General features: G+C 43.7%; 1 protein-coding gene across 1 annotated transcript in view; it reads right to left on the bottom strand.

The window, feature by feature from the left end:
* The window catches only part of PARVA (parvin alpha), a 168,738-nt gene that overhangs the window by 59,232 nt on the left and 81,561 nt on the right, over positions 1–27,945 (bottom strand). Inside the window, exons 2-4 of the mRNA XM_010371322.2 lie at positions 4,010–4,099; positions 3,861–3,931; positions 13–115 (exon numbers count right to left, since the gene is read on the bottom strand). Coding sequence (XP_010369624.1) covers positions 13–115; positions 3,861–3,931; positions 4,010–4,099 — 264 coding nt within the window. The remainder of the gene's footprint in view (positions 1–12; positions 116–3,860; positions 3,932–4,009; positions 4,100–27,945) is intronic.

Here is a 27,945-nt window from a genome sequence, read left to right as displayed (position 1 = left end):
GAACTCTCCTACCGAAAAGCTTCTGCAGGACTTGTCCATCATATAAATCTTCAGCCAGGTCTTTCACAATGATTCTTTCTCCAACCAACACATCATTAATCCAGTCAATTAATACCTACATAGAGAGAGAGGGGGAACGAGCAATAATAAGAAAGAGTTATAGTTTATTTTCTTACAGACCAGCTTTCTTATCCTAAACAATTAAAATCTAAATGAACTTTAGATTTTAAGTTTCATTTTATTTGAGATGGGGTCTCACTATGTTGCCTAGGCTAGACTCAAACTCCTGGGCTCAAGTGATCTTCCTGCCTCAGCCACCTGTGTAGCTGAGACTATGTGAGTGTTCCATTGTGCCCTGCTTTGAACTTCAGATTTAAAAGCAGAACTATCCACATGACCCAGTGTGCGCACAGGTAGCTGCAAGTGTGAGCCCTACTGGCCTTCTTAATTTTCAGATGTACATCCTGCTAGCGCTGGTGGCACCAGTGTCCTTGTTAATATCTATGTCCCCTATTATTCCTTACTCTAATGGCAAGCAACATTCACAGTGTATAGCCATGAAAAGGTGGTTCACACCGGTAACCCCAACACTTTGGGAGGTCGAGGCAGGCAGATCACTTGAGGTCAGGAGTTTGAGACCAGCCTGGCCAACATGGTGAAACCCCATCTCTACTAAAACTACAAAGATTAGTCAGGCGTGGTGATAGGTGCCTGTAATCCCAGCTACTGGGGTGGCTGAGGGAGGAGAATTGCTTGAACAGGGAGGTTGAGGCTGTAGTAAGCCGAGATTGTGCCACTGCACTCCAGCCTGGGCAACAGAGTGAGACTCTACCTCAAAAAAAAAAAAAAAAAAAAAAAAAAAAGAGTTAAGTATACAGTGATGAGTTTTGGTCATTGTGCACAGTAGTTTAACCCCCACCACAACTGAGATACAGAACAGTTCCCTCCCCCGTAGGATGCTTCCGTAGGCCCCTTTGTACTCAATCTTCCTCCCTGACCACAGGCCTGGGGGAACCACTACAGTTTTGACATTTCTCCAGTTTTTTATAAGTGGACATCATCCTTTGTGTTGGATGTCTTTGCCTTAGCATAAATATGCTGCCTTTATAACACAGCAATAGCCAGACAGCATTGCCATCCCTGGGTGAGCCTGGAGGCTTTACAGGACATTGTTCCACTGTCCCAAGACAGGAAGATAATAACTGTAACACCTACTGTATACCAGGCACTGCACTGTATCCAGTATAGTAAGTCCCAGCCTCTGTCCTGGAGAGGCTTATGGGGGCAGAAAACCGGTCAACCAAAGGATTATAACATAAAGGGTTCAAATCCTAGGGTGGAAAAGACATGGTGCTATGAGAGAGTAGAGGAGAGGCCCCAACAGGCTGGGAGTGGGCAGGAGAGATCAGGAATGAGGGGAGGCTTCCAGAAAGCCTTGTGTTTGAGGAGACTTTTTTTTTTTTTTGAGGTAGGGTCTTGCTATGTTGCCCAGGCTGGAGTGCAGTGGCTATTCACAGGTACAATCATAGTCCACTATAGCTTCAAACTTCTGTCCTCAAACCTTCATCTGAAAGTAGCTGGAACTACAGGTACATGCCACTGTGCCCAGCTCCTAAGGAGACCCTTAAAAGAATACTAGGAGTTGACCAGAAAGAGTAGGATTTCAAGGTGGTCAAACCAGTCTAGATCTAGAAAATTGAACCTCCCTCTGGAAGTACGGAGGTAGCTATAAAGTGATCTGTGTGTTTGGTCAGCACTCCAGGGCTCATGTCTATGTGCATCTCCAATCCTCCACTCCCTCAAACAGGGCCCGAGTGCAGGTCTAGGTCTGGGAGATCAACACTGAAGACTGAACCATTTGGAGCCCATTCTGTCCTTGTGCTTACCCTCAGGGGTCTCCTGAGCAAGTAGTAGCTTACCCATTCTAGCATGGTGAATGCCCTCTGACAGGAGCAAGCCCAGGGCTAGACCCTTTCCCCCTACCCTTGCCCATACAGGCCCAGCACCCCGGAGAGGTGCAGCAGCAGGCAGAGCCTGCACCTCAACTGTTCCATCTTCTTCCTGCACAGCAAGGCAAGGGCTTAGGGTCTCACTGGGCAGGGGCAGTCACCTGTGGGTGCAGCACAGACTGCATCAGGAAAGGCCAGATACCCAACATGCATAGCCCAACTGCCTGTGGGGCTCTGGTTGTGATCCAGGGGAGTAAGAGGCTGCATGGCGGCCTAGCCAAGGCTGCCTCCTTTCTCTTGAACTCTGGGGTCAGGGCACAGACTCCCTTCAGCAGACAGAAGGGACATTTATACATCTCCTCTGAGATGATTGCCCTCAGTCCTCCAGTCCCTAGTGAGATGGCCCAACCCTCACATGGGTTTGATTTTACTTCTGAATACTCCTGGCTGACTGAAATTCCTACCCATTCATCCACCCACCCTTCCTCCTCCTTCCTTTCCTCCATCCATCCTCCAATGTTTATTAAATACCTGCTATATGTGACATTCTGTGCTGGGTCTTTAGGGTACAATGATAGAAAAAAAAGACAGTTTCTAACCCCAAGAAGTTCACCATTTAGTGAAAGAGACAGATAAGTCTGCTGTAATATTACGTGGAGACGACAACAGAACTAAGGACAGTGCCATAGCAGCCACGGAGGGGCTAAGCCATGGCACTCGAGTTCAGAGCAAGCTTCCTGGAGCAAGTAGCCGTGCTGAGACTTTCAGATGAAGGGCATGAGAGGCAAGTCAGAGTGGAATGCATTAGCCAGGCTTTGGCGGTGGGGAGTTTTGGGAGCATGCATGGGCTGCTGGGAGGAGCAGTTCTGACATCCCTGTGTTGCCGGGTAGTGGTTGACCTGAGGTTGAAGAGGCAGCTAGAGCAAGGACGCTAAACACCACCTCTAGGAGTGGACTGCAACTTGAGGTGGACGGGAAACTCTGACAGATCTTGCACAGAGGAACCGCGTCTTCAGATTTGCATGGGGAATGAATCACTCTGACATCCAGTGCTTTTTTTTTTTTTTTTTTTTTTTTGAGACAGGGCCAGGCTGGAGTGCGGTGGCGTGATCATGGCTCATTGCAACCTCTGCCTCCCAGATTCAAGCCATCCTCCGACCTCAGCCTCCTGAGTAGCTGGGACTACAGGCATGCGCCACCACACTTTGCTTATTTTGTATTTTTAGTAGAGGTGGTGTTTCACCACGTTGCCCAGGCTGGTCTCGAACTCCTGAGCTCAAGTGATCCACCCGCCTTGGCCTCTGCAGAGTGCTGGGATGACAGGTGTGAGTGCCTTTTGTCTTAAGTGCAGCCTGGTTAAGCCGAAGAGGAGGAACACAGGACAGGGAATAAGATGCAGGGGGGAAGTGAACAGTTTTGGAAGGACAAGCACACACCAGCCACTGCGCAGGTACATTATGCACAATATGTCACTTCATTTCCTTCATTTCTGCTTGAATTCCGTCTCCTTGTTTATGACCATAAACAAACCTTTTGGCTTTTCTGAGACTTGGTTTTGTCATCTGGAAAATAGGGATGAGACTAATTCCTACTTTACTGCCTGCTTTTGAAGGTCCTTGAGAAAATAAGCATTTTGTGCACTCTGGAATCCTGGCCATCGTGAGCTTACCTGTACTGAACTGTCTGGTGCTGTGACCAGCACCACTCACTGGGCATTTGTCATGTCCCACGCTTATACAATTGGTTACGTTTTCGATGGCCATCTACTAGACCACCCACTGCCTGAGGCAGGGGCCACCATGACTTTCTACCTTCACTGAGGGGCTCGTGGGGTGCCTGCACAGAGCAGATGGCATATGGACACCTGGTGGGTCTGTGAGGCACCTGAAGCGGCTCCTGATTTCTTCTTACCTTCATCAGTTCTTGAAGCTTGGGGTCACTGCGTGAGTTTGGATCCACCATTGTTCGCACCTCATTCTCCTCTTTAAAAAGAAAAGGAATTCAGTGGGGGTGCTGGCACGAGAAAGCTTAAGTGAATTCAGAGACAAGAGCACAGTTACCCAGCATTGTGTCCTCGGGGTCCAGCTCGAAGGGAATTGGGCTGAGGGGCAGGTTAATGGCATTCATTCCCTCCTCCTGCAGCTCGGACACTGGAAGAAAAGGAAGAACAGGGTCACATTTCAGCTGACGGACGGCAGGGGGTCGGAGCTCTGTAACAAGGGTGTTAGATATTGACATTGAGAAAAAAACCCACTAAGGGTAGATTACAGCTGTTACTCAGCCTACGATCAATTCATGGCCTCGCCTGGCTGAAAGGACCTAATTGTCCCCTTAATCTCACCTCTGCCAGCTGTCACTTCACTTGCCTTCCTCAGGGAAGCTGTGAGGTCTCAAAAGCACAGAAATCTCCCTCCTCTCGGAAAAGATTTCAGAATAAATGGAAGCGAGGTAGGCGCTGACTTCTTTCTGAGTCTCTGCCTCCTGCCTGTCCCTTCTTCCTGTCTGGTGCCCAGTGACTGTTTGCTGACAGGATGAACGGGGTCATGGGTTTGAGGCTATATGTACGTTGTAAGGCATTTCCATCCTCACTTCCACCCTCTTCTGACTTCTCACCTCTCCTGGCTTCCCTGGGGTACTCTCCTGATTATCTGTCTTCCCACCTCCATCCAACCCCAGCCACTGCTCAAAAATACCTCAGTTCTGGCCCTTCCCTGAGCTCTGGTCCTGACCCTTGAGATGGAACCACCTGTGGGACCTGGGGCCAGGCACTTCATCTCTCTTGGCCCATTTCTTCAGCTGAAAATAAGAGTTTGACTGGATGAACAGTAAACTTTTACAGTCTTCGAATCCTAGAAATCTGTAATTCTACCTTCCTCAGAAAGAAAAACAAAAACAGGTAAAAACTACCAAAGATTATCAGCCCACGCTCCTCCAAGTGCCCAGCCCCCACATGGAGCCTTAGTACAGAAAAATTCCTCCCACAAAACCAGTTGTGTGACAGACATTTGGTGAGTGCTGACCTTGGATTACCCCTCCTAAAAGCAGTGACTTAAATCCCCTTGCTTTTCGCCAATTAAGCACAGAAAGGCCATTTTCTCAGAGGCGTTGGTCACCAAGAGGTTCTTAAAGAGCTAATACAGCAGCTGCAATCAACCTTAATAAAAGCAACGTCCCATCTTTCCATTTTATTTTTTTTATTGACTCTGGCCTCACCAACTGCCAGCATAGACTTGCAAGAAATTCTAAGCACAAGGCAGCCACTTACAAAGAGTTCTTTCACATCAGTACACACACTGATAGCTGCAGCTGGACTGAAAGGAGAATGAGGAACAAAGGGAGTGAAACACACTCTATGCCCTAAGAGACACAACTTGGATGGCGAGGCTGGGATTTAGTACCTTTGCAGCGGGCCTTTGACAATCACATAGGGTACCAGCCAGTCACCACCGTGAATCTCCACATTCATAGACACCTACCATTTCATAGAATTCTTCATAAAACATGACAGAAACACAGAAGGGGTACCTTCAAAGCTTAAATCAAGCTTGTCCAACCCACAGCTCACGGGCTGCAATGTGGCCCAGGATGGCTCTGAATGCAGCCCGATGCAAATTCATAAACTGTCTTAAAACATTATGAGATTATCTGGAGTTTTTTTTTTTAATAGTTCATCAGCTATCATTAGTGTTTAGAGCATTTTATGTGTGGCTTAAGACAATCCTCCTTCCAATGTGGCCCAGGGAAGCCAAAAGAAATGATTCTATAGGTACAGATTGTGTTTGTTTTCCAGTTAAGCACAACTGCTTCCTTAGACTTCTATAGTTTCTTCTAATATCTTCCCTAGAACTATGAATTTTCTTTCTTTCCCAGGCTATTTCTCACAAAGAAGCACCGTTTTCATTACCTTGTTAACAAGCATTGCTGTGCATGCAGTGAGCAGTGGAAATAAAGTCATGTTTAAATGTGGCTGCAAGGCTAGGCTTACTGGCCAGTGAAATAACTTGCTCCCGCCTGGGAATTTCTCTCCTGTAGCTACACTGATCTGCACTGTCCAATACAGTAGCTACTAGCCACTTGAGCTATTTAAATTTCAATGAATTAAAAATTCCGCTCCTTAGCTGCACCACCTACATTTCAAGCACTCAATGGCTACAGATGGCTGGTACCTATAATACTGGACAGCATGGATGTAGAAAGTTTCCATCACAAGGTCGTCAAGTGTGTTCTCATGATTTAAGTGAGGACATGCCATATTTGATTTTCTGCTCCTGTGTTAGTTTGCTAAGGATAATGGCCTCCAGCTCCATCCACGTCCCTGCAAAAGACATGATCCTGTTCTTTTTTTTCATGGCTGCATAGTGCTCCATGGTGTATATGTACCACATTTTCTTTATCCAGTCTATAGTTGATGGGAAAATAATCCATACAACAAACCCCCAGGACACAAGTTTGCCTATGTAACAAACATGTACCCCTGAACTTAAAGTTAAAAAATAAAAGTTTTTAAAGAGATTAAGTGGATAATGTTGTCCTACGTCATCCCATTCAACTAATGTCCATGTCCACATTTAAATCTCCAACCCAGGTCTGACTCTGAGCTCCAAGCTTATGAATCTAATTGCTTATTCAATGTATCCTCTTACTTCTATTAGTAGAGATCTCAAATGTACACATCCAAACAGAACTTGTGATTCTCAACACCCTCATAGCCACCATACCAGCACTAAAATGAATGTGTTCTTGATTCTTATCCTCCTCAGTAGATGGCACCACTATTTACACCATGGTTCACACCAAGCTCCGAGGAATCGCTCTTAAGTTCTCATTTTCCTCACTTTTTGCATCCGTCCAAAACACTGGCAAGTTTTGTGGGCTCCACCTCCAAACCAGGACCCAATTCCCCACTTCTCACCATCTCCCCACTCCATCATCCTGACTTGAGTCACTGTTATCTTTCGCCTGGTCTATCAGAACCACCTTCTGATGGCTCTACTGCTTTGCTTGCATTTCCCCCACTCTCACCTACTTCCCACAGTGCAGCCAGAATGTTCTATAAAAATGTAAATAGGATCATACATTCTCCCACTTCAAGCTTTCTTGTGACTTCCCATCATACTCAGGTCATAGGTAGGATTTGACATTTTATTCTATCAGACTCTGATTAGCGCCCCCCACCTCTCTCTCATGTTTTATTTTCTCATCATGATCCGAAATAATAATATATATGTCTGTTAACTCTCTCCCCCACCAGAATGTAAGTTTTGTAAGGACTGGTACTATTTCTCTTTTGTTCACTATTAGATCCTCCATGAGGCCAGAGGGTACAGTGGTGAGAAGCCAGGCTGCCTACGTTTACATCCAGAATCTACCATCCACCAGCTCTGTGGCCTTGGGCAAGTTCCTCAACCTCTCATGCCTTAGATTTCTCATCTGCAAAATGGGAGTGATAGCAATATTGCCGACCTCCAAGGGTTGCTAAGAAGATTAAATGAGTTAATATATGCAAAGTACCCAGAAGCATGTGTGGCAGACGGTAAGAGCTAGGTAAATATATGCAGCTATTATTATTACTTAAAACAACATCTCAAACATTGTAAGCACTCAAGAAATATTTGTTGAATACATAATTCAAACTGTCAAGACTACCCTTCAACTGCACAGGTTATGAGTTGCGACAGAATTTGCCAAAGCAGAGTATGGGATGCAAAGGATTTTACCTTTTTCCCAGAAAAACAAAATACATTTACATTTTAGCCTGTGTGTGTGCACGTGTGCATGCGCACGCACGCACATTTCTGGGGCGGAATTTCCAGCTTACCTTTTGTAAGGGAAGTAAAGTCACATCTGTCCCAAGACTTGTTGTACAGCCAAAGTGAGCCAATTTGTAAATAGAGAGGTATTGAAACATCTCTAAAGTGTGTGTGACTAGCAATGCAATATTTGAAGCCAGGACTCCTAAAGGTGGATCTGAACAGGATCTCTTTTTCTGTGTAGATCACTGTTAAACATGTTTTCAGATGAAAAATCCCCAGTCAGAAACATTCCCCTCTGCCCTGCCTCTTTAATTCACTCACAGAGACATAACAAATCCAAGAAGAAAGGCCAAGATATGTTTGTAATTGGAAATGTTTTTTTCAGGAAACGATTTGGTACAGGAACATCATTCCCATTCCATTAACTGCTGACTCTGAGCCAACTGTTTGTAAAAGTGAATATGCAAACTGCCCAGTGCAGGCCTGGCCCCTGCCCCATGGGGCCCCATTAGTGGCCACTTTCCCAAAACAGCCCTCCTGCTTTGGAGGTTTCATTTCTATTAAACCAAAGCAGGACCCAGCAGAAGCCCCTTGCCAATCCTCAGGCACTGAAAGAGAAAGAACTACAACCAAATTTTCTTGGCACAGAATGGGAATCTGATGTTTATCCCCTGAACTTCCTCTGACAATCTAAAACTAGGTCCGAATGTCTTGCAGCGCCATTAAGTCATAACTTAATAAACAGATCAAATGCCCAGCTGAAGGTCGGGCTAGGGAAAGCAGGGAGATTGCCTGAACCCCTGAAGTGCTCACCATGAGAAAGGGGGTTTTTGTTTCCAGGGATATGTGGTCTGACTCTGGGTCCACATGCACAGAAGAAAGTACCTGGATGGGCTTTGGTATACAGATTTGAACGCTACTTCTGTTTTTGTCAACTGTGGAACCTTATCCAAGTAGGTTAACCTCCCTGAAATTCAGTATAAAACAATTCTGGCCATAACAAGGGTGTAGCTGACACTGGTGGTTTGCTCCCCAACATTTATCCATTTTCCCTGCTGAAAGAACCCTCATTTTGTTCCAGTATACACCCCTCCCTCCTATGCCTCCAGGTAAAGCCACTATTGGTTTAAACAAATCATGATGATCTTGATCCCTGTAGCAGTGGTTGGCTCAAGCATCATCATGTCAATTCTGGTCAATGAACTGTGACAGAAAATTTCTAGAAGCTTCCAGAATCACTTTTCTTCATTCTAAAGAGAGACCCAAGGAAGAGAAGGCAACCTTCTTCTAATCATTATTGTGCCAGGATATTATACCTGGATTTGTTGCAGCCATTTTGTAGCCATGCACTGAGTAAGCTCAAGGAAGAAGCTAGTGTGTTGAGGCTGGCAGAGAAGAAATATAGAAAGATGGGGTTCTTGTTGATACTATTAAGCCACCATCCTTGGAACCACTCAAACTCTATATGTCTTGTTATAGGAGATACAATAAATTCCCTTATTGTTTGAGCCAGTTAGAAGAGGTATTTTTCTTGGCCTCAGAGCCCAAACTCCCTAACTGATAACATGGGGATACCAGGTTTCTAAAGCAATGAGTGAACAGAGTAGGTCTGCAATGAATGGTAATTTCCCCTGATTTTTGTTCATGAAGAAAAGAAACGCTGTGGCATCCCAGAATACATCTAGGGACTGAAAGAATACCAGGGGAAAGCAAACGTGGAGAGAATAGACAGAGGTCTCTAAATATTCAAGGCCAGTAATTTCATTCAACCAATAAGCATTACTGGGCACTGCCTCTGAAGCAGTCCCCATGCCAGCACTGGTGATACAGGTTTGGGGATTTGACATAGGCCTGCCTCAGTCTGCTCAAGGTGGTAGGAAAGGTAGGCCCATAGATGCAGTGCACACGGTGCTACACTCAGAGGTGACAGAGGTGTAAGGAGAGAGCCACAGGGGCTCATGTAGAACAAGGCAAACTTTGGATGGAGAAGATTGGGAAGTAGTCCTAGAAAAGGAAACATTTGAACTGGACCTTGAAAATGTAAATTTTCAACCAACACATGTGCACTACAAAAGGCACATCTTGTGTAAAAATAGCAAGATGTGGAAAAACAGGGCAGGTGTTGAGGGCGTAGTGATTATGTCTGAGCACAGAGAATGCAAGTGTGCACAGGGGAAGGGGGCGAGGAATGGAATAGCAGATAAGTAGGGCGGGGGTCCAGAGTGTTAGGGTCTTGAATTCGTCTATTCTCCACACTCCCAGAACCACGCCCACTGCATCTGTACTTGCAAAAAACCATTCTGAGAGAGGGCAAGAAAAGAACCAGGATATTCTTTCTCCTTCAGGGCCAGTGGGCCCCAGTGAGATGTTTAGGCTGCTCTAGATCCTTATCAGAACTCTGATTATTAATTTCTAGTCCTCTTGAAAGTTACTAAGGCTCCCTTAATTTCTAAATGGTTCAAGGGCGTATACAGAAGCTCCTGGCACCTAAAGACAACTATATTGTCTGGTCAGCAAGTCCCAGCAATGTTTCTCTACATGAAAAATCAATCTGAAAGAACATCTACAACAACAACAACAACAACAACAAATTTTAAAACCCTACAGCCTAACATCATACTTTATGATGAGAAATTGGATGTTTTGCCCCTAAAAATGGGAACAAGTCAAGGATGTCTCCTCTCACCATGCCTACTCAAAATTATACTAGAAATCTTACTACAATAACACAAGAGAAGAAAATAAAAGGTAAAACAAAGACAAAGAAAGTGTCTTTATTTGTAGGTGATATTTGTAAATAATCAACCATAAAACAAACAAACAAACAAAAAACCACCAATGCCCCTCACCCTCAAAACTCCTAGAATAAGCAATTCTAGCAAGGTTGCAGAATGCAAGGCTAATATACAAAAGTCAACTGCTTCCTATATACTACCAATGAATAGTTGACATTTAAAAATTAAAAACACAGTATAACTTATAATAGCACAAAAAATGCAATACTTGGGTATAAATCTAAAAAAATGGGCACACCATATCTTCTGATATGCAGAAGATTATAAAACCCAGATGATTTAAATAAAGGAGGAGATATTCAGTGTTCAAGGACTGGAAAACTTAAGATGTCAATTCTTTCCAACTTCATCTATAGATTCAATGTTAATCTCAGTCAAAATCACAGAAAGCTATTTTGTGAATATTGACAAACTGATTCTAAAGTTTACACAAAAAGGCAAGAGACCTAGAGTAGCCAACAAAATACGGAAGAATAACAAAGTTGGAGGAAGAACACTACCATACTTCAAGACTACTATAAAGATACAATCATCAATTGTTAAAATGATCACAGACCTAAATTAAAGCACAATACTATAAAACTTCTAGAAAAAAAAAAATAGAAAATCTGTGTGACCTATGGTTTGATTATGAGTTTTCAGATACAACACCAAAAGGATAATCAATGAAAGAAAACTTGGTGAGTTGGGCTTTATTAATATTTCTACTGTACAGGTCGGGCACAGTGGCTCACGCCTGTAATCTCAGAACTTTGGGAGGCCAAGAAAGGTGGATCACAAGGTCAGGAGTTTGAGACCAGCCTGGCCAATATAGTGAAATCCTGTCTCTACTAAAAATACAAAAATTAGCCCGGCATGGTGGCGCACACCTGTAGTCCCAGCTACTTGGGAGGCTGAGGCAGGAGAATTGCTTGAACCTGGGAGGCGGAGGTTGCGGTGAGCTGAGATCAGACCACTGCACACTGCACTCCAGCCTGGGCAACAGAGTGAGACTCTGTCTCAATAAATAAATAGATAAATAAATAAATCAGTCAGTCTACTCTACAAAAGATACTGTTAAGAGAATGAAAAGACAAGGCAGAGACTGAGAGAAAATATTTGCAAAATACCTATCTGATAAGACTTGTATGCAAGTCTGACCCAACTACAAAATGGGCAACAGACCTGAATAAGCATGTCACCAGAGAAGATGTACATATAGCAAAGAGGCATATGAGAGGATGTTCATTATCATTTGTGATTAGGGAATGACAAAAACACCAATGAGATATCACTAGACACCAATTAGAATGGCTAAAATCCAAAAAAACTGACAACACTAAACACTGGCAAGGGATGTGGAGCAACAGGAACTTTCATTTATTGCTAGTGGGAATGCAAAATAGTAGAGCCACTTTGGAAGACAGTTTGGTGTTTTCTTACAAAACTATAATTTTACCATATAATCCAGCAGTCAATCTCCTAGGTATTTACCTGACTGATTTGAAAACATGTTCACACAAAGCCCTGAATGTGAATATTTATAGCAGCTTCATTCATCATCACCCAAAACTACAAGCAACCAAGATATCCTCTAATAGGTGAGTAGATTTAACTTACCTATTAGATTTAGAAGAGACATGAAAGAACCTTAAATGCATATTCCTAGACAAAGAGGTTGGTCTAAAAAGGTTATATGCTATACACCTCTAATTATATGACATTCTGGAAAAGGTGAAACTAGAGAGAGTAAAAAGATAAGTGGAAGAAAATGCTGAACAGGCAAAGTACAGAAGATTTTTAAGACAGTGAAAGTGTTCTGTATGATACTGTAACGGCAGACACATGATATTTATAGTGTAAGAAATGTCTTAGTTCATTTTCTGTTGCTTATAACAGAATGTCTGAAACTGAGTAATTATAAAGAAAAAGAAGTTATTTCTTACAGTTATGGAAGCTGAGATGTCCAGGGTTGCGGGGCCACATCTAGTGAGGGCCTTTGTGCTGGTGAGGACTCTCTGCAGGGTCCTGAGGCAGCATATGGCAAAGGGGCTGAGTGTGCCAGCTCACAGCTCTCTTCCTCTTCTTATAAAGCCACCAGTCCCATTCCATAACTCATTAATCCATTAATAGATTAATCCAGGCATCCCCAACCCCCAGGCTATGAACTAGAACGTGGACCAGTACTGGTCCATGGCCTGTTAGGAACTAGGCTGTACAGCAGGAGGTGAGCAGTGGGTGAGTATTACTACCTGAGCTCTGCCTCCTGTCAGATCAGTGGCAGCATTAGATTCTCATAGGAGCGCAAACCCTGTTGTGAATTGTGCATCCAAGTGATCTAGGTTGTGTGCTCCTTATGAGAATTTAATGCTTAATCATCTGAGGTGGAACAGTTTCATCCCAAAACTACCCTCCACCCAACCCCATGTCCATGGAAAAACTGTCTTCCATGAAATTGGTCCCTGGTGCCAAAAAGGCTGGGGACTACTGGATTAGTCCAGGTAGAGCAGTCATGAGTCAATCACCTCTTAAAGGCCCCACCTTTCAATACTGCCACATTGGGGATTAAGTTTTAACATGAGTTTCAGAGGTGACAAATATTCAAACCCTAACAAGGAGTAAACCTTAATGTAAGCAAATTAAAAAATCATTTAGAAGGTTAGAGGACCCAAGGATGTAATGCAGATTGTGACAACAGAATCTAACTGTATTACAAATACATGAGATGACCTCAGTGAAAGGGGTGATGGGAATGGTACTAACTTAAATATCTCTGGAAATGAGATGATTCATTCCAGAGACCAAAGGCAAAAAGAACTGCATCTAGGCACTGCACTCTAGTTGATAAAGTTGTTTCCCATAGGGTGTGGGTTAACAATGCTGATACTGCTATATGTGTATACTGGAATTGAACAATTAAGTAAATGCATGGTGGATGGTAGGAGCCAGGTTTCTCACTGGAGTGGGAGGTTATAGATAAACAATGGGAGAAAGCTAGGATGGTCCATGTGATAATGCATTGGAGTTAGAGACACCAGTAAGAACTTATGTTTACCTTAACATAGATCCAGATGGTTACAAGATATGTGTATATGTCTCTAAGTATTTCTATAAATTCGTGCACACACATATATTTCCTTACTGTGTTAACTGAGAAGGCCTAGATGCATCAATACTCCAGTAGTAATGAATGTACATGGAGCCCAGATGTTCATTTCTAGTCCTGTTCTTCAATAAAAGTAACCAGGGTTCCTTGGAAAAATGGCTGATTCTAGGACTGCAGAGAAAATATATGAGATAAGCTTGGAGCCAGAAAGGAAGTACTCAGAAAAAAAAAAAAAAAAAAAAAGAGGGATGTCAAAGGCCCACAGGAGCTGATTGAAAGAGCTGGCCAAAGTTGGAACAATTTGAATAACAAAATAAAGTAGTATTGGATTATAATAAAATGGATTATCATATAAATTGGGTTACAATAATCTAAAGCCCATAGATACAATAAATGTCTGTGAATCCACATTGATAAATAACTGAATAAATTAATACATGGAAGAGAAAAAACTAATCCGTACAGAATTTCAAATTTACCTAGATCCTCTGTTCTGAAAGAATGGAGCATAACTCCCTCTCTTTATGTGTGGGCTGCGTCTAGTGACTTTCTTCCAAAGAGTACTGTATAGGAAGGAGGAAAAAAGTATGCCTTTACAGTGGAGAAATGTGACAAACACCACCTCAGCTAGGTAAACAAGACCAACATCCACGGTCATAAACCATGTTGATGTTATGTATCCTTGATAGGATGTGATGAAAATGGCACTTTACCTCTGTGACCTTCCTTCCAGAAACCCATAACCATAGCCTAAGCACGAAAAAATGTCAAATTCCAACAGGAGGGCATCCTAAAAAATACTTGACCAGTACTCCTCAAAACTGTCAAAGTCATAAAAAAAAAAAAGTCTGAGAAACTGTCACAGCCAAGAGAAGCCTAAGGAGACATGAAGACAAAACGTAATACGGAACAGATAGAGTACATTAAGCACAAGCTAAAGAAATCTGAATCAACTATGGCTTTAGACATAATATAGTAATATCAATAATAATATAAGTAATATAAAAGTAATATATCAATAACTGTAAGTTAGTAATAATATATCACTGCGGTCCGTTAATTTTAAGAAATGTACCATACTAATGTAAGATGTTAATAAGAGAGAAAACTGGGCATGGGATATATGAAAACCCTGTTCTCCCTTTCCTTTTTTTTTTGTAAATTTTAAACTATTCTAAAAATATATAGTGTTCATGAAATGGGGTGGAAATCCAAGATATTATGAGACAACAAATGTTTCCTCCCATCACCAAGGAGATAGGAGTAATTTATCTGACTAAGCTCTGTAGAAGCATTTGGACAGGAGGCGAAGCCCAAAGATCACTACAGCGCAAGGTGTACTCATTCTCAACTGAGAACTCAAAGTTGTTGGTTGTTTCCAGGGCTGAGATGAGAAAAGTTAGGAAAAGACAGAGCGTCCTCCTAACTTAGGGATGCCTGGCCGGGTCATTTCTACTTTATTAAAAACGGGTCTGTCTCACTAGTACAAGTGTCACTGAAAGTTCGGTAGTCTCTTCAATGACTTTTCCCTGGACTTGCATCTATCCATGGTCCCCTATGGAGGTCTTTATACCACAGGCTTTTGTATTAGTTCTCTATTGCTGTAATAGCAAATCACAAACTTCGTGGCTTAAAACAATACAAATGTATTATCCTTGCAGACCTGCAGGTTAGAAGACGAACATGGGTCTCACTGGGCTAAAGCCAAAGTGTCAGCAGGGCTGTGTTCCTTTCTACCGGCTTAGGGGGTAATCCATTTGTTTTCCTTTTCTAGCATCTAGAGGCTGCCCTCATTCATTCGTCTGTGGTCCCTTTCCTCCATCTCAAAGCCAGCAGTGGTGGCAAGGATCAAATCCCTCTCACTGCATACTCTAAATCTCCTCTTCTACTTTTAAGTTTCCTGTGATTATATTAAGCCCACCTGGATAATCCAGGCCAATCTCCCTATTTTAGGATCAGCTGATTAGCAACTGAAATTCCCCTTTGTCACATAAAGTAACATATTTACAGATTCTAGGGATTAGGGCATGGACAGCTTTGGGAGAGTGATTATTCTGCCTACAATAGCTTTTTCTTTTAAGGGAACAAGTTCTGTTCTTAATACTCACCCTTCCCTACAACATATGGGTTCACTTTTTTTCCCATGTGAGATTGCTAGAAGAAAATGCAAAATCTGCACCCCCCAACCCAGACCCTTAAACAAGAGAAGTTTTATTGTTTTTAACGAAAAGGGTACTTGTTTCAGTGGTTATAATATGTGACTTCAGGTAAACATGGGAGCCAGCTCTTGGTGGCCTCAGCAGACTGTTGGGGTCTCACCACACTCTCTTGTACTTGACACAGCTGTCTAGTCACCAAGGTTGACATACGGCCCTTGGAGCACAGCCAAAAGAGGGAACTTAGAAGCTGGTGTTGTGATGGGAGCTGACAGCAGGACCTATAGTCCCAAGTCCTACAATTTCCACCTATCTTTGTTTTGGTCTGTTTCATAGGCTCTGCAGAGTTGGAAGTCTGCCAAGCAAATGGCCCCTAAGCACTTATTCACTGTTCAGCCAACCATGTGATGCAGCTGCCCTCCAATTGCTTGTGGGCCCGGAAGGAGATGGAAGCATCATTGGCTGGCTTCAGGCAGTCAAAACAATCTGAGTTGAAACATTATTTGAGGTCCCAAGTAAGCCACGGGAGTTAAATTTAAACACAAAACAGGCATAGAGAGCCCAGGGAACAATATTCATCACTGTTCTTTGTCTTTTGCCATGCCATACCCTGTTATCTTTTCAGATTGAGAATGCGAACCATTTCCTTGGTTTGAAAGTCTGCTCCTACTTAGAGCAGCAGTGCCATGCCTTTGTGCATGGGTGCGCATCTGTGCGTGTCCACATGCCCTAAGCGTTTGTAATGGCCTTGGGGAGAACACAGAACTTGACCTGGTAAGCTGGCTAATTACATAGGAAATGTAGACACAATAAGCCACCTAAACCAAGGACAGCCAGGGTGGAGCTGGCATTACTTATCTCACAGATTCATAAGCATGTATGGGCATCTCTAGTGCTAGGAGATGGGCCAGGAGCCATGAATACAAAGACAAGTACCTGCCTTCCAGAGCTTGCTGGTTCCTAAGGCAGCCACCTTGGTGGCCCTCAGAGCCCAGCACAGTGCCAGGCACCTGATAAGCACTTACTAAGTACCTGGAGGATGTTTAAATGTGGGGGGGGGATACTGCATTCCACAAACTGCAATGAAATATGTGGGCCCTCACACAGTACCGAACCAAGTCCTGAGAGCAGCGTACTCTTCCAGGGTGGAGGCAGCAATAGAGGAGCGTTTTGGAGCCACAGGCTCTCAGCAGGACCCTAAGCAAAGGCCACGTGGGCACAAGAGGCACCTGGCGAAGGCTTGTCACCTCACTGGCCTTCATCTTCATGCATCACCTGAGTTAAGTTTCCTCTCTTCATCTCATTCTCTTTGGCTCTTTGACCTTCATGTCTATGTCCTTCTTATTTATGAATCCTGAACAGCTAGTCATTTATTTTTGCAGTGGCTCAGTGCTGCTTAAAAAGTGCCACATCAACTACTAGTCCACTGAATTCCTAAGAGGTAACCTCCTTGGAAACAGCTCTCAGTGGGGCTAGTAAGCAAACAGACATGCTGTGTTCTGGTTGAATCGGATCGCTGGTGGATTAATTCTGGGTTTGTCTGAAGAGTCAGCGGTTTACCCTGAAAAGCACTGTTTGTGGAAACTCTCTCCTGTGACCGATGATCATGATGGTGAGAGCACACAATTGTACGTCCCTTGTATCAGGAGCATCGATATAACACTTTCTTTTTTACATGTATTAACCCATGTAATCTTTGCAACAATCCAATGAGTAGGTACTATTATAATCCTCATTTTACAGATGAGGAAAATGAGGCCCAGAGAGGTTATATAACCTGAGCAAGGCCACACAGCTAGAAAGTGGAGCCAAGATTTGATCCTGAGCCAGCTGGCTGCAGAGCTCTCACATCCTTAACACTATGCTATATGTTGTCCCAGTTTTACGTAGCAACACTTGCTTTTTATATGAAAATGTTTCATCCATTAGGCAGAGGAAATGTTCCCCAAACACAATGCATATCTCTAAAAACGGCCTGAAAATACATATCACGCCATTTTTTGCAAACCACATTTGTTGTGAAGGCATGGGAACACAGTCACTTCTGCATTCCCACGTAAAGCCAGGAGAAAGTTTAATGGAGAATAATCTTGCATAAGCTAAGCCCTAGGGGTTGCCTGGTCATTCTATGGAGGCTCAGCCCCTGCAAGGACAGACTAAAAAGGAGGTAATATTTGAGCAGTATTTTTGTTTTCAATAATGGTTGATTTTTTTCTGACTATAAAAGAACAACATGCTCTTTAAGATAACTTGGAAAATATTTTTAAAAAGATAAAATAATCCTACTGCTTAAACTCTGTTAACATGTTATATTTTCTCACAAGTATGTCTATGTTTTATACATAGTTTCAAAACATACTGGGTTCTATAGCCTGCTTTTTTCATGTCATATAATCTTGTTATATTTCTATATGCCATAAAAATATCACTTTAAGTAGCTTCTCAATCTCTATTGAAGGTATACATCGTACATAACCATTCCGTAACTGTTGAACGTTTAGGTAGTTTCCAGTTTTTGGAAGGGGACAGTTGAGTCATTTCCCAGCTACGAAGGGTGAGTGGGTGCTCACAGGCAGACCAGCAAGGAATTTGGGGCCTCTGGGAACTCGTGCACAGTCCTATATGAGAGTTAGGGCACAGGCTATATATATTCTTTCTTCTTCTTTTTTCTCTTTTTTTTTTTTTTTTTGAGACAGAGTTTCTCTCTGTTACCCAAGCTGGCGTGCAATAACGTGATCACAGCTCACTGCAACCTTGACCTCCTGGCCTTAAGTGATCTTCCCACCTTAACCTCCTGAGTAGCTGGGACTACAGGCATATTCCACCATACTCAGCTAATTTTTGTATTTTTGTATTTTTTTTTTTTTTTGGTGGAGACAGGGTTTCACCATGTTGCCCAGACTGGTCTCGAACTCCTGGGCTCAAAAGTGCTGGGATTATAGGCTCAAGCCACCATGCCCAGCTGGCACACGCTATATTCTTTCTCTTTCATGGAAGCCAACATCCAGAAAACTTCAGTGACTTCCCTGAAAAGATCCCCAGCAGGATGATTCTAACAGTGAGTTGTCTCCTTTCTCCAATGTCTTAGTTTGGAGTTGCTTGAAAGCAGGAAAGAAATCCCAGGAAAGGAAAGAAGAACAAACAGAGTATGACAGGCCCAAGAAGAGACAATAAAGGTGGGTTTCTAAGCTGGTCACCTGTAACTGGGTAAACTGGGTAACTTAATCCCTAGTAGGGCCCTCTGAGAAACTGCAGAAAGTGTCTCAAGGAGATCTGTCCCATTAGTTGAGGTTACCCCCAAGGAGCTCTCTCTCGCCACACTTCCAGGCTGTGCAGAGTGCAGGCTGAGGGGGCTTCAGAAGCCAAAGCCTTGAGACAGAAAAGGGGAGGTATGAGAAGCTGGCACCCTGCTGTGTGCACCACAGTCTCCCACAGCAGGGCTGACACAGAGGGGTTAGGATATGGGGTGTACAAGCATCTGCTGTGCCCACCCAGAGAACTGGGGGCCAGAGTCTTTCTCCTCTTTCCCCAGGAGAGAAATCACAGGAAACTGGCCGGGAGTTAAGAGAGTATATTTTTAGGAGCATATCTGGGAACAGAACATGCTTTTTTCCTCCAAGGAAGAAGCAACCAAGAATGAGCAGGTTGCAGAATCCGGTTCCTTATATATGACGCTAGGCCAATGCCATGCAAAAACAGACATTTCCTCAGTCCCGACTCTATGGCAAGCCCATGCTGAGATGATCAGGACGTCAGTCCTGTCCCTGGCCTGGCTCTGGTCTGAGAAAATGCAGGCCATGCTGGCTGGGCAGCTAATTCTCAGTAGGGTATGACACTGTCCTGAGAAAACTCCTGGGGCCAGGTCCTGCGCACTAGGACTCTCCATTCATTATTTCATGCTTTACAACTTTTCTGGGAACAGACACCTTCCTGGGAACGGGGTTGAAATTGTGGAGCTTGTGCATCATGTTAATACAATCATGATCACAGCACTGGGGAAAGCCAGTGACCCCTTTATCTGATGGAATGAGGATCTGCAAAATGTGCTAATTCGTTTCCTCCCAGTCTTACACAATGATTGAGCACCTACTGTATACCACACACTATTCTAGGAAAGAAGGAACCCTGGCCTGAGGAGCTCACAGTCACACATGCCCCCCGTCTCGGTGGGCTGAGGGCCAACTCTGGCCTCGCTCCAGTGATGAAGGAGTACCTCCAGGTGAGGCTCACACCACCACGGGAGACCAGGGAGGGCTTCATGGCAAAGGCAGTGCCAGATCCTTTTGTGGACAGATCTCTGCTCTTCTATCTCATTCACCACAGTTTGCAATTGTGCATCTGTGTGCATATCTGAAGGACACCTGTCTCCTCCACTATTTTGAGGACTGAGGCCTTGCGCACCACTGTCCTGCCAGCACCTGACACACGATATGTGCTAATACATATTTACTGAATGGATGAGTGGTCTGTCAACGCTGTCCCTGAGCAGTCTTCCCCTTCCAGCAGAGTCCCACATCCAAATACACAGCTCTCCCTTCTACACGAGAGCCAGGACGTTAACCATCTGAAGGTCTGGGCTTTAAGAAGAGAAGCTGGAATGGGGAAGGCTGAGGAACTGAGGCAGCAATGGAGGAAGCAGAGAGGGTGAGCATGTGTTGGTTCTGAGAGGAGGGGTTCAGGACACCGACTGTGAAGCATTTTTGCTTATAACTTAGGCCTTTTCAGCATGAAGGACTAAGCCCTGTCGGCAACTGGAAATCTGTGGACTACTGCATTGGAAACAGCAAAACACTGCCAGTCACTGTGCAGCACAGACCCATTGCAGCACCCTGATTTTTTTTCCCTAAACTAACAATTCATGTTGACAGCAAATCTGTACAGAGAACCTATTAAAAGAAATTGTAGTAAATCGAAGATGCTTTAACTGCCTGTCTGACGTTCTGCTGATTGCATGCCTGACACTTCCACTATAGCTTCCTTTTGTACAACCTTCCATTTGATTCGATTCAATGGATAATTATTCAGTCTTGACTATGTGCAAGGCAATGTGATGGGAGCCTCATTCCAGTTGCATCTTCTAGGCCTAGGGCATAATTTAGCTTGTACACAAAAATAAACATGCACAATATAAGCAGAGAGTGGCAAAGTCCATAAGAAACTATAAAAACCATTTCAAAGAAGATAACATTTTACCTATGTGAGCAAGTGTGGGGTAGCTGGTACAGACTCATTCATTTAAATGTGCATTTGACAGCACTGCTGACCAACGTTCCCAGGTCAGGCCCTGTGCTATGTCCTGGGGTAAAAGGGATGAATAAGAACCAGCCCCAGAGTACAGCATAGTACTCTATGGGAGCCTGGGGGTGTCACTTAAGTCATCTGAAAGTGGAAATCAGCGAGGGCCTCACGAGGAAGGAGATGCTTCAGTTGCTTCTTAAAGGGGATTAGGAGTTCACCAGGTGAAGAGGGAGCAAGACATATAGAAGGGCTGGAGACATGAGAACAGGGAACATTTTGGGCTTGCTGGAGGGTAATGGAACTGCGGAGTGTTGTTAGAGAGTTAAGTCAAGGCCATACAAGCCAGAACATACCAAGTATGAGCTTAACCCTGAAAGCAATGGGGAGCCACAAGATACAAGCAGAGTTTTGGAAGTCTGTAGGATGGCTGGGAATAGGTTCCCTAACACATCCATTCAAGCAGAAGTCTTCATAGGATGTGTACTACCCTGATGATACAGTTTGAATTAGCCTGGGCTCTGGAGAAAGGTAGATTGTGGATTAATCCCAGCTCTGCCTATTACCTAACTTGTTCCCCCTCTAAAATGGGAATCATGATACTTAGCTCACAGGTTTATAATGAAGCTTAGATGACAACGCACATATGAAATGCCCAGCACAGTAGTGCATGCCTCTGTAAGCATCCTCTAACTCTTGGTTTACCCTTTCCATACCTTTTCTCAGTACATGCCAACAACGCATACAAACTGGGAGGGAAGGAAGGACTGCCCAGTGATGACCTAGTGGAATAAGAATGACTTGGCAAGCCAGCAGAGCTCAAAAACAAAGCTGGAGGAGAATTTAAGAAATTATCATCTATCTCCTTGTCTTGGGTTTCAAACAGATGCAAAAAGACAGCAGGGTGAAAAAGGGACTAGAAAAGGCCCACACAATGCTTCATGACATTAAAGGACATTTTGGAACAAGTGGCATGGTGAAAGTACCCAGGCAGATTGGAGAAGGAATATTTTATGGAGTCTGGAAGCTGGTCACTTGAGGAAAGATGAAGATAGTATGGTGATGGCCTGGGGACTGTAATGGGTGGTGGTGCTGATAGTGGAAACTGTGTTGAGATTAAGTTTCAGAGGTGGCAAGAAGCAGAAAAAAAAATAGTGCTCAATTCTCACAGCACTTGGACTGTGGTCTCTAAATAAATATGAATGCTATTACCCACTAAGAGCAATCAGAGCTCCTTGGAGAAATGGCTGATTTTAGATCTAAAAATATACAGAACAAAAAATACATGAGAAGAGCCTGGAACCAGAAACCAGTAAGCAATAGATTTCTACTAGATAGAGTTGTATCAAAGAGGCTTCCACTGGCCAAAGACAGAAAAATTTGAGCATCAATAAGGATATCAGCAATGGACCAAAACACATAAAAAATATTTAAATCCATGAGTTAATAATGACACTAGAAAAACAATATATAACCCATTGCTAGCCACCTCTAGAGGATGCTAGGAAACCCACTCATTTTGAAAACTGGTAAGTAAAGGGAAATAATCTAACATTTATCCTATCTTTCTAAATTGAAATATATCTCTCGCTGGCCAAATACTTAATAAGGAAATGTTTATAAAGTATTTCAGCTAATAAATGATGATGGAATGCATGAATGACAGTATTACCACTTGGAAATCCCTAATGGATTAATTATCTAGTCAATGATCATCAATAGCTCCTAATATCACAAAAAGAGAGACAACCAGAAATAATGCTTCCCTGCCCTCCCTGAAGTGATACACCACCATCAGTCCTATATCTACCCATCAGTTTTTGGGAAACGCAGAGGTCAGAGGAACATGTTAAATGACACCATTAAGGTACAAGTAGCAAAGTCTAGACGTGGAAAACTCTACAGGTTTCTTTAATAAATATATTTTATGACAGGATGTCCACCAGCTGCAATACATGGGCCTTATTTCAATCTTCAGTCTAACCAGAAAAATAATGAATAATAAGTTGGGCATGTGACTCATGCCTGATGAAACAATCAAAATTATGAGACTGAATAGCTGAACATGTTAAGGAATTATTAATGTTTTTTACGTGTAATATAGTGTTTTTAAAAAAGGATCCTTATTTTTAAGAGCTATAAATATATATGCTAAATATATATGCTAAAATGATATATCTGGTAACCACTTCAAAATAATCTTCCAGCAGGGGAAGAGGATCAGATGGGAAGTGTGAATGAAACCAAGATTGGCCATGGATTGATCGTTGTTGGCTGCTGGGTGCATTGGGAGTGTATTACACTATTCTACCTTTGTATTTGTTAGAAGTTTTCCATAGTCAGAAGTTCTTTTTTAATGACACTTTAGAACTGGATTGTGGGGGTAAAGTAGAAGCGACACATAGGCTTGTTTTGTAACACAAGGAGGCAGATCAAGGCAAGAAGCTTTTCAGATTCAGAATAATGTCCATCTGAAAAAAATATTCAACTAACATAGCAAGCACAGATTACCATATTTAATATATAATGGCTTTACTGCCAAAATCCATAATGAAAGTCTATCAAAGCCCCTAAGGAAAGTCAACAAATTACATTAAGTGGCAATTTGTGTAAAGAAAAAAATTATACTATTTCGTCAATATTGGAGAAAATATCCATCTCCATTGGTCTCCACTGAAATGTAGATGAAACAGCTGAAAGGGCTCTTTTCTATGAGTAGCAGCCCAGGGTCCTCTTACCACCTTCTTCCCTTCATATCGGCTCCACACACTTCCTGGATCTAAGGGCAAACACCGGCTCTGCTGAGGAGCCTCCAGGGGTTGCTTGTGACCTCTGGATCGCTCTAAGTCTCCTGCTTTCCCCCCAAGTTACTGTCTTCTCTGGCTATGACCTTCAATACAAATGCCTTCCTGGAGGGGGCAAAGGAGTGGATTTGTGGTTTATACATTCATCCATTAGGAAGGGGCTGCTAATCTGTGATGACAGCACAACGGACCCCAGGGAGATGCTGTGTCTCCCCAGTACGTCTTCAGGGGAACCAAGAGGGCTCGCTCACCATGGGCATCCCTTGGGCTCCACTGTGGCTGAAGGTTGCTTAGAGCCACCACCCTTTTTATTCCTTTATTAATTATGTGTGTTTTCAGAACCCGATCAATGAGCCCAAACCAATGTAACCTTTATTTAACCTGTCAAAATCTACAGGGAGGCGTTTCAGCTCAGCCATCAACCCAAACATACGAATTTTTAAAACCATATTTAACCTATGGGTGGAAGCTGAATGGAAAATCTTGCCAAGAACTTATGTGCATATCAATAAAACCCACCTCAATTTCTGTTTTAATCTATTTATTCCAAACTATATGGGAGAATTGGAAAGGCCTATTAGCCTTTACTGATTAGGAGCTCTTACAGTAAGACACTTGTACTTTTCCTATATCCGTCACTAATCAGAATGACAACACCCTCTCTACTCCAGCTATGGAGTGGAGTTGGCTGTCAGGTCTTAGGGAAAAGCAAGTAGCAGTCTCATAGCTCACAAAGGCCCAAAGCTTCTTTGTAATGTTTCAGAACTCATGATTCTATGTACCATTATGTAAGAGCACAGAACAGCAAGCAGTAATCTTAGGTAGAGCTATTCTTCCATAAGTCCTTTACTCCTTCATTTCTTTGTTCATCTTCACCCCCTTCCCTCCTATCTCTAAATATCAGACCCCCCCACCTACCCCCTATAGCTATCTCTAACAACAGTGCCACAATAAGGCAGGCCAGGATAAAATAAAAACCCTTCAAATGCAAGAGGAGGAGCACTCACCATCTCAGAAACTCAAACCCCAGAGATGAGCTGGGAGCCGGCCAGGGTGCCCCCAACAAAGAATGGCTCCCACCACAGCACATTCAACTTTGTCCAGGCTCTGACCTACCTTGAGGGCAAAGTGCCCCGCAGCCCATGGTCTAGGATTTCATGGCGATCATGGCATCTGCTCAGAGCTGACCCCCTCCCTGTGGTTTCCCACACCCTTCTGCTTTCAGACCAACTGGAGGTCTGTGAAGCTATAGGATCTTCTCAAATGCTTCCCGAAGAGAATGCCTCCTGCTCAGCACAACTCTCAGCTCAGTGCGTCAGTTGCAAACAAGTGGCTGCCTATATAATTTAATACGATGCCACTGGAGACTCACAGACCTGCCGCAAAGCAAGCAGGATTCTGCCTCTGGCCTCTTGGCAACCTGAAATCTGAAGTGCCTGCTTGTTTCTGCTCATTCGGGGTATATACTTCAAGTTACCTGTAGAGCAGGGTAGGGGTGAAGGTTGGGCTGGGTACTCAAATGCTGGGGGCTACTGAGGAATGAGTCTCACCTGGGGGATCTGAAATTTCTTAGCTGACTCACAGACTCAAGCTTATGGGGATCTACAAAGGCAGAGGCAAGTTGTGGGTATAGCTGGATGACCCCAAGGCCACATTGGACACAGAGTGGCTATGCTGTGCTCTTAAAGCTTTTTCTCAATTGTTGTGGGGAGAGCCTGTCCTATCAGATGAGATAACCTAAACCAGATCACAAAGATCTAACTACTAGTTTAGGTTGTCTCACCTGATAGGACAGGCTCTTCCCACAGGAGAGGAGGGTATTTACATACACTTTTCTAAGCACAAGTGTATAATCTTAGGCATGCATTAAGGAAAAGAAGAAAACTTTCTCATTTTTGAATAACTGTCATTCTGGTCCTTTGGGTTTGCTGGTTGGTTGGCTTAATGCTAAGCCCTGCCTGGGAGGCAGGCCCTGGAACCGTACAGCTGTTTCTGCTTGCAGATAAGGCAGGGAGATGAGCAGCACTGGCCCTGGGCTAACTGGATTGCTCAGGTGCTGGGACCAGTTCATCTGCACCCTGTTGCAGGGACTCAGGACTGGTTCCCAGGATGCCGGATCTTGGGGGACTCAGCAAATATGCCAACCACTGTGGTCTGTCCCCCAGGACCCTGTGCCAAAGTCACCTGCCTCAGGGGTGGGGAGAGACTGAGCAAGGGGACAAAAGTGGTCTTGCTGAGATTCAGACCTAGGGAAAGTCACTTTGAAGGAGGCACTGTGGCTAGAATCTAGCAGGGGACTCTTCCTTCCTGCTGTGTCTGACCCTCAAGACCAAGGTGTGAAGTGTTCTCAGAGGGCTGCAGAGGTGCTCAAGGATGCTCAAGAGCCCTGGAGCTACAGGGTGCATATTCCAAGGCAAGGTACTTTGTGCACCCAAGTGAAGGGCAGGGTTAGGTCTGGGTGAACTGACATAGACCTTCCTTGTTTAGTCCTCTCTAGGAGATTGATAGCTTCTGATGATAGAGGAAGGGTTTGTTTTGTTTTGTTGGACTGGGGCAGGAGGGTGGTGACAGCAGGAGACTATCTGGGGTACTTCACCCTTTTGGAAAAGGACAAAACTCGAAGTCTCCACAGATCCCCTAAAAGCCCCAGAAGGAGGAATCCTGGGATGTAATTACTGTGCTCCCCATGATCATTTGAAAAAGGGGCTCTTTCCATAACCGTCAGCTTTATGGTGATCGTCTAAGAAGTACAATATTCTTCAAGGAGCCAAAGGCTAAAAGGCACAGAGTATGCAAATTTAGCTAATATTCTTGGATTAATAACTATTATGTAACTGTTAAGTTGAGCCTCTTGCACACAGTATCTCATTTAATCTATAGGAGGCAGACTTTGTAAAAAAAAAATTATGTCTACCTACTGACTAATGCATTAGAGTATGTAAAAGAGGAATCTAGAAATAGCACTGTAGGACTGAACTAAAAGGTTTTGATTCATGGCAAAGGAAATTTAATTAAAGCATGTAATGTCAATTACTGTCATTCATAATCATATTATGCCTCCCCAGAAATAATACAGATATAAAAGTCTAGAGTTACCTGCATGTTTGATATAAATACGATAAAATTATCTAGGTTCTGAAAATATCCAGATATCAGACAGAAAAAAAAAAAAAGCATCTCTACCTAGCCTCATGTGTCATCAAATTTCATTAGGTAGGGACGTGAGCATCCAGCAGCAGGAAAACCCTTCCCTCCTCCAAGAACAAGTCATAAGGCTTTTGAAGGTGCCTGAAAATCTAGGGTTTAACATAGTCATGAGCTTTTAGCTGCTAGAAATGAGATGCTCTCCTTGTTTTGACAAGCCCCAGAAGAAACCAGAGAACTCTCAATAAACTTCTACCAGTTTGGGGACCCTGTATAGTGATAAGGACCAGATCCTCTCATGGGCAGTTTTCAGGTCCAGTGGAAAGAAGGAGCCACAGGAAAGCAACTGGGCAAGAAAAACGCAGCACACTGACCAGGCCACAGCTAGGCCTCAACTGGTCCATCCAGGGTGTGATGGTTAATACTGAGTGTCAACTTGATTGGACTGAAGGACGCCTAGATCGCTGGTAAAGTATTGTTTCTCGGTGTGTCTCTGAGGGTGTTGCCAGAGGAGATTAACATTTTGAGACAGTGGACTAGGAGAGGCAGACCCGCCCTCATTCTGGGCGGGCACCATCTAAATCAGCTGCCAGCATCCTGCCCTCAAACATCAGACTCCAAGTTCTTCAGCTTTTGGACTCTTGGACTTCCACTAGTGGTTTGCCAGGGGCTCTCAGGCCTTTGGCCACAGACCGAATGCTGTGGGTCTCAGACTGACCCACTACTGGCTTCCTTGCTCCTCAACTTGCAGATGGCCTATCGTGGGACTTTACCTTGTGATCATGTGAGCCAATTCTCCTTAATAAACTCCCTTTCATGTATGCTTATATCCTATTAGTTCCGTCCCTCTAGAGAACCCTGACTAATACACATGGGCATCCAACACCCTGAGGCTTCATTCTCTTTTCCCTTAATCACTTAGCATATGTAGTATTGGCAGACCCAGAGCTGAATACTGGGGTTACCACAAGATCCACCAGATCAGCAAGGTCCTTGCATTCTTTGGATTACAGTGCAGTGAGGA

The sequence above is a fragment of the Rhinopithecus roxellana genome, chromosome 15 (assembly GCF_007565055.1).
Source record: "Rhinopithecus roxellana isolate Shanxi Qingling chromosome 15, ASM756505v1, whole genome shotgun sequence".
Lineage (NCBI taxonomy): Eukaryota > Metazoa > Chordata > Mammalia > Primates > Cercopithecidae > Rhinopithecus > Rhinopithecus roxellana.
The sequence above is the reverse complement of the archived record's forward strand: the minus strand, read 5'-3'. Positions and strand labels throughout refer to the sequence as shown.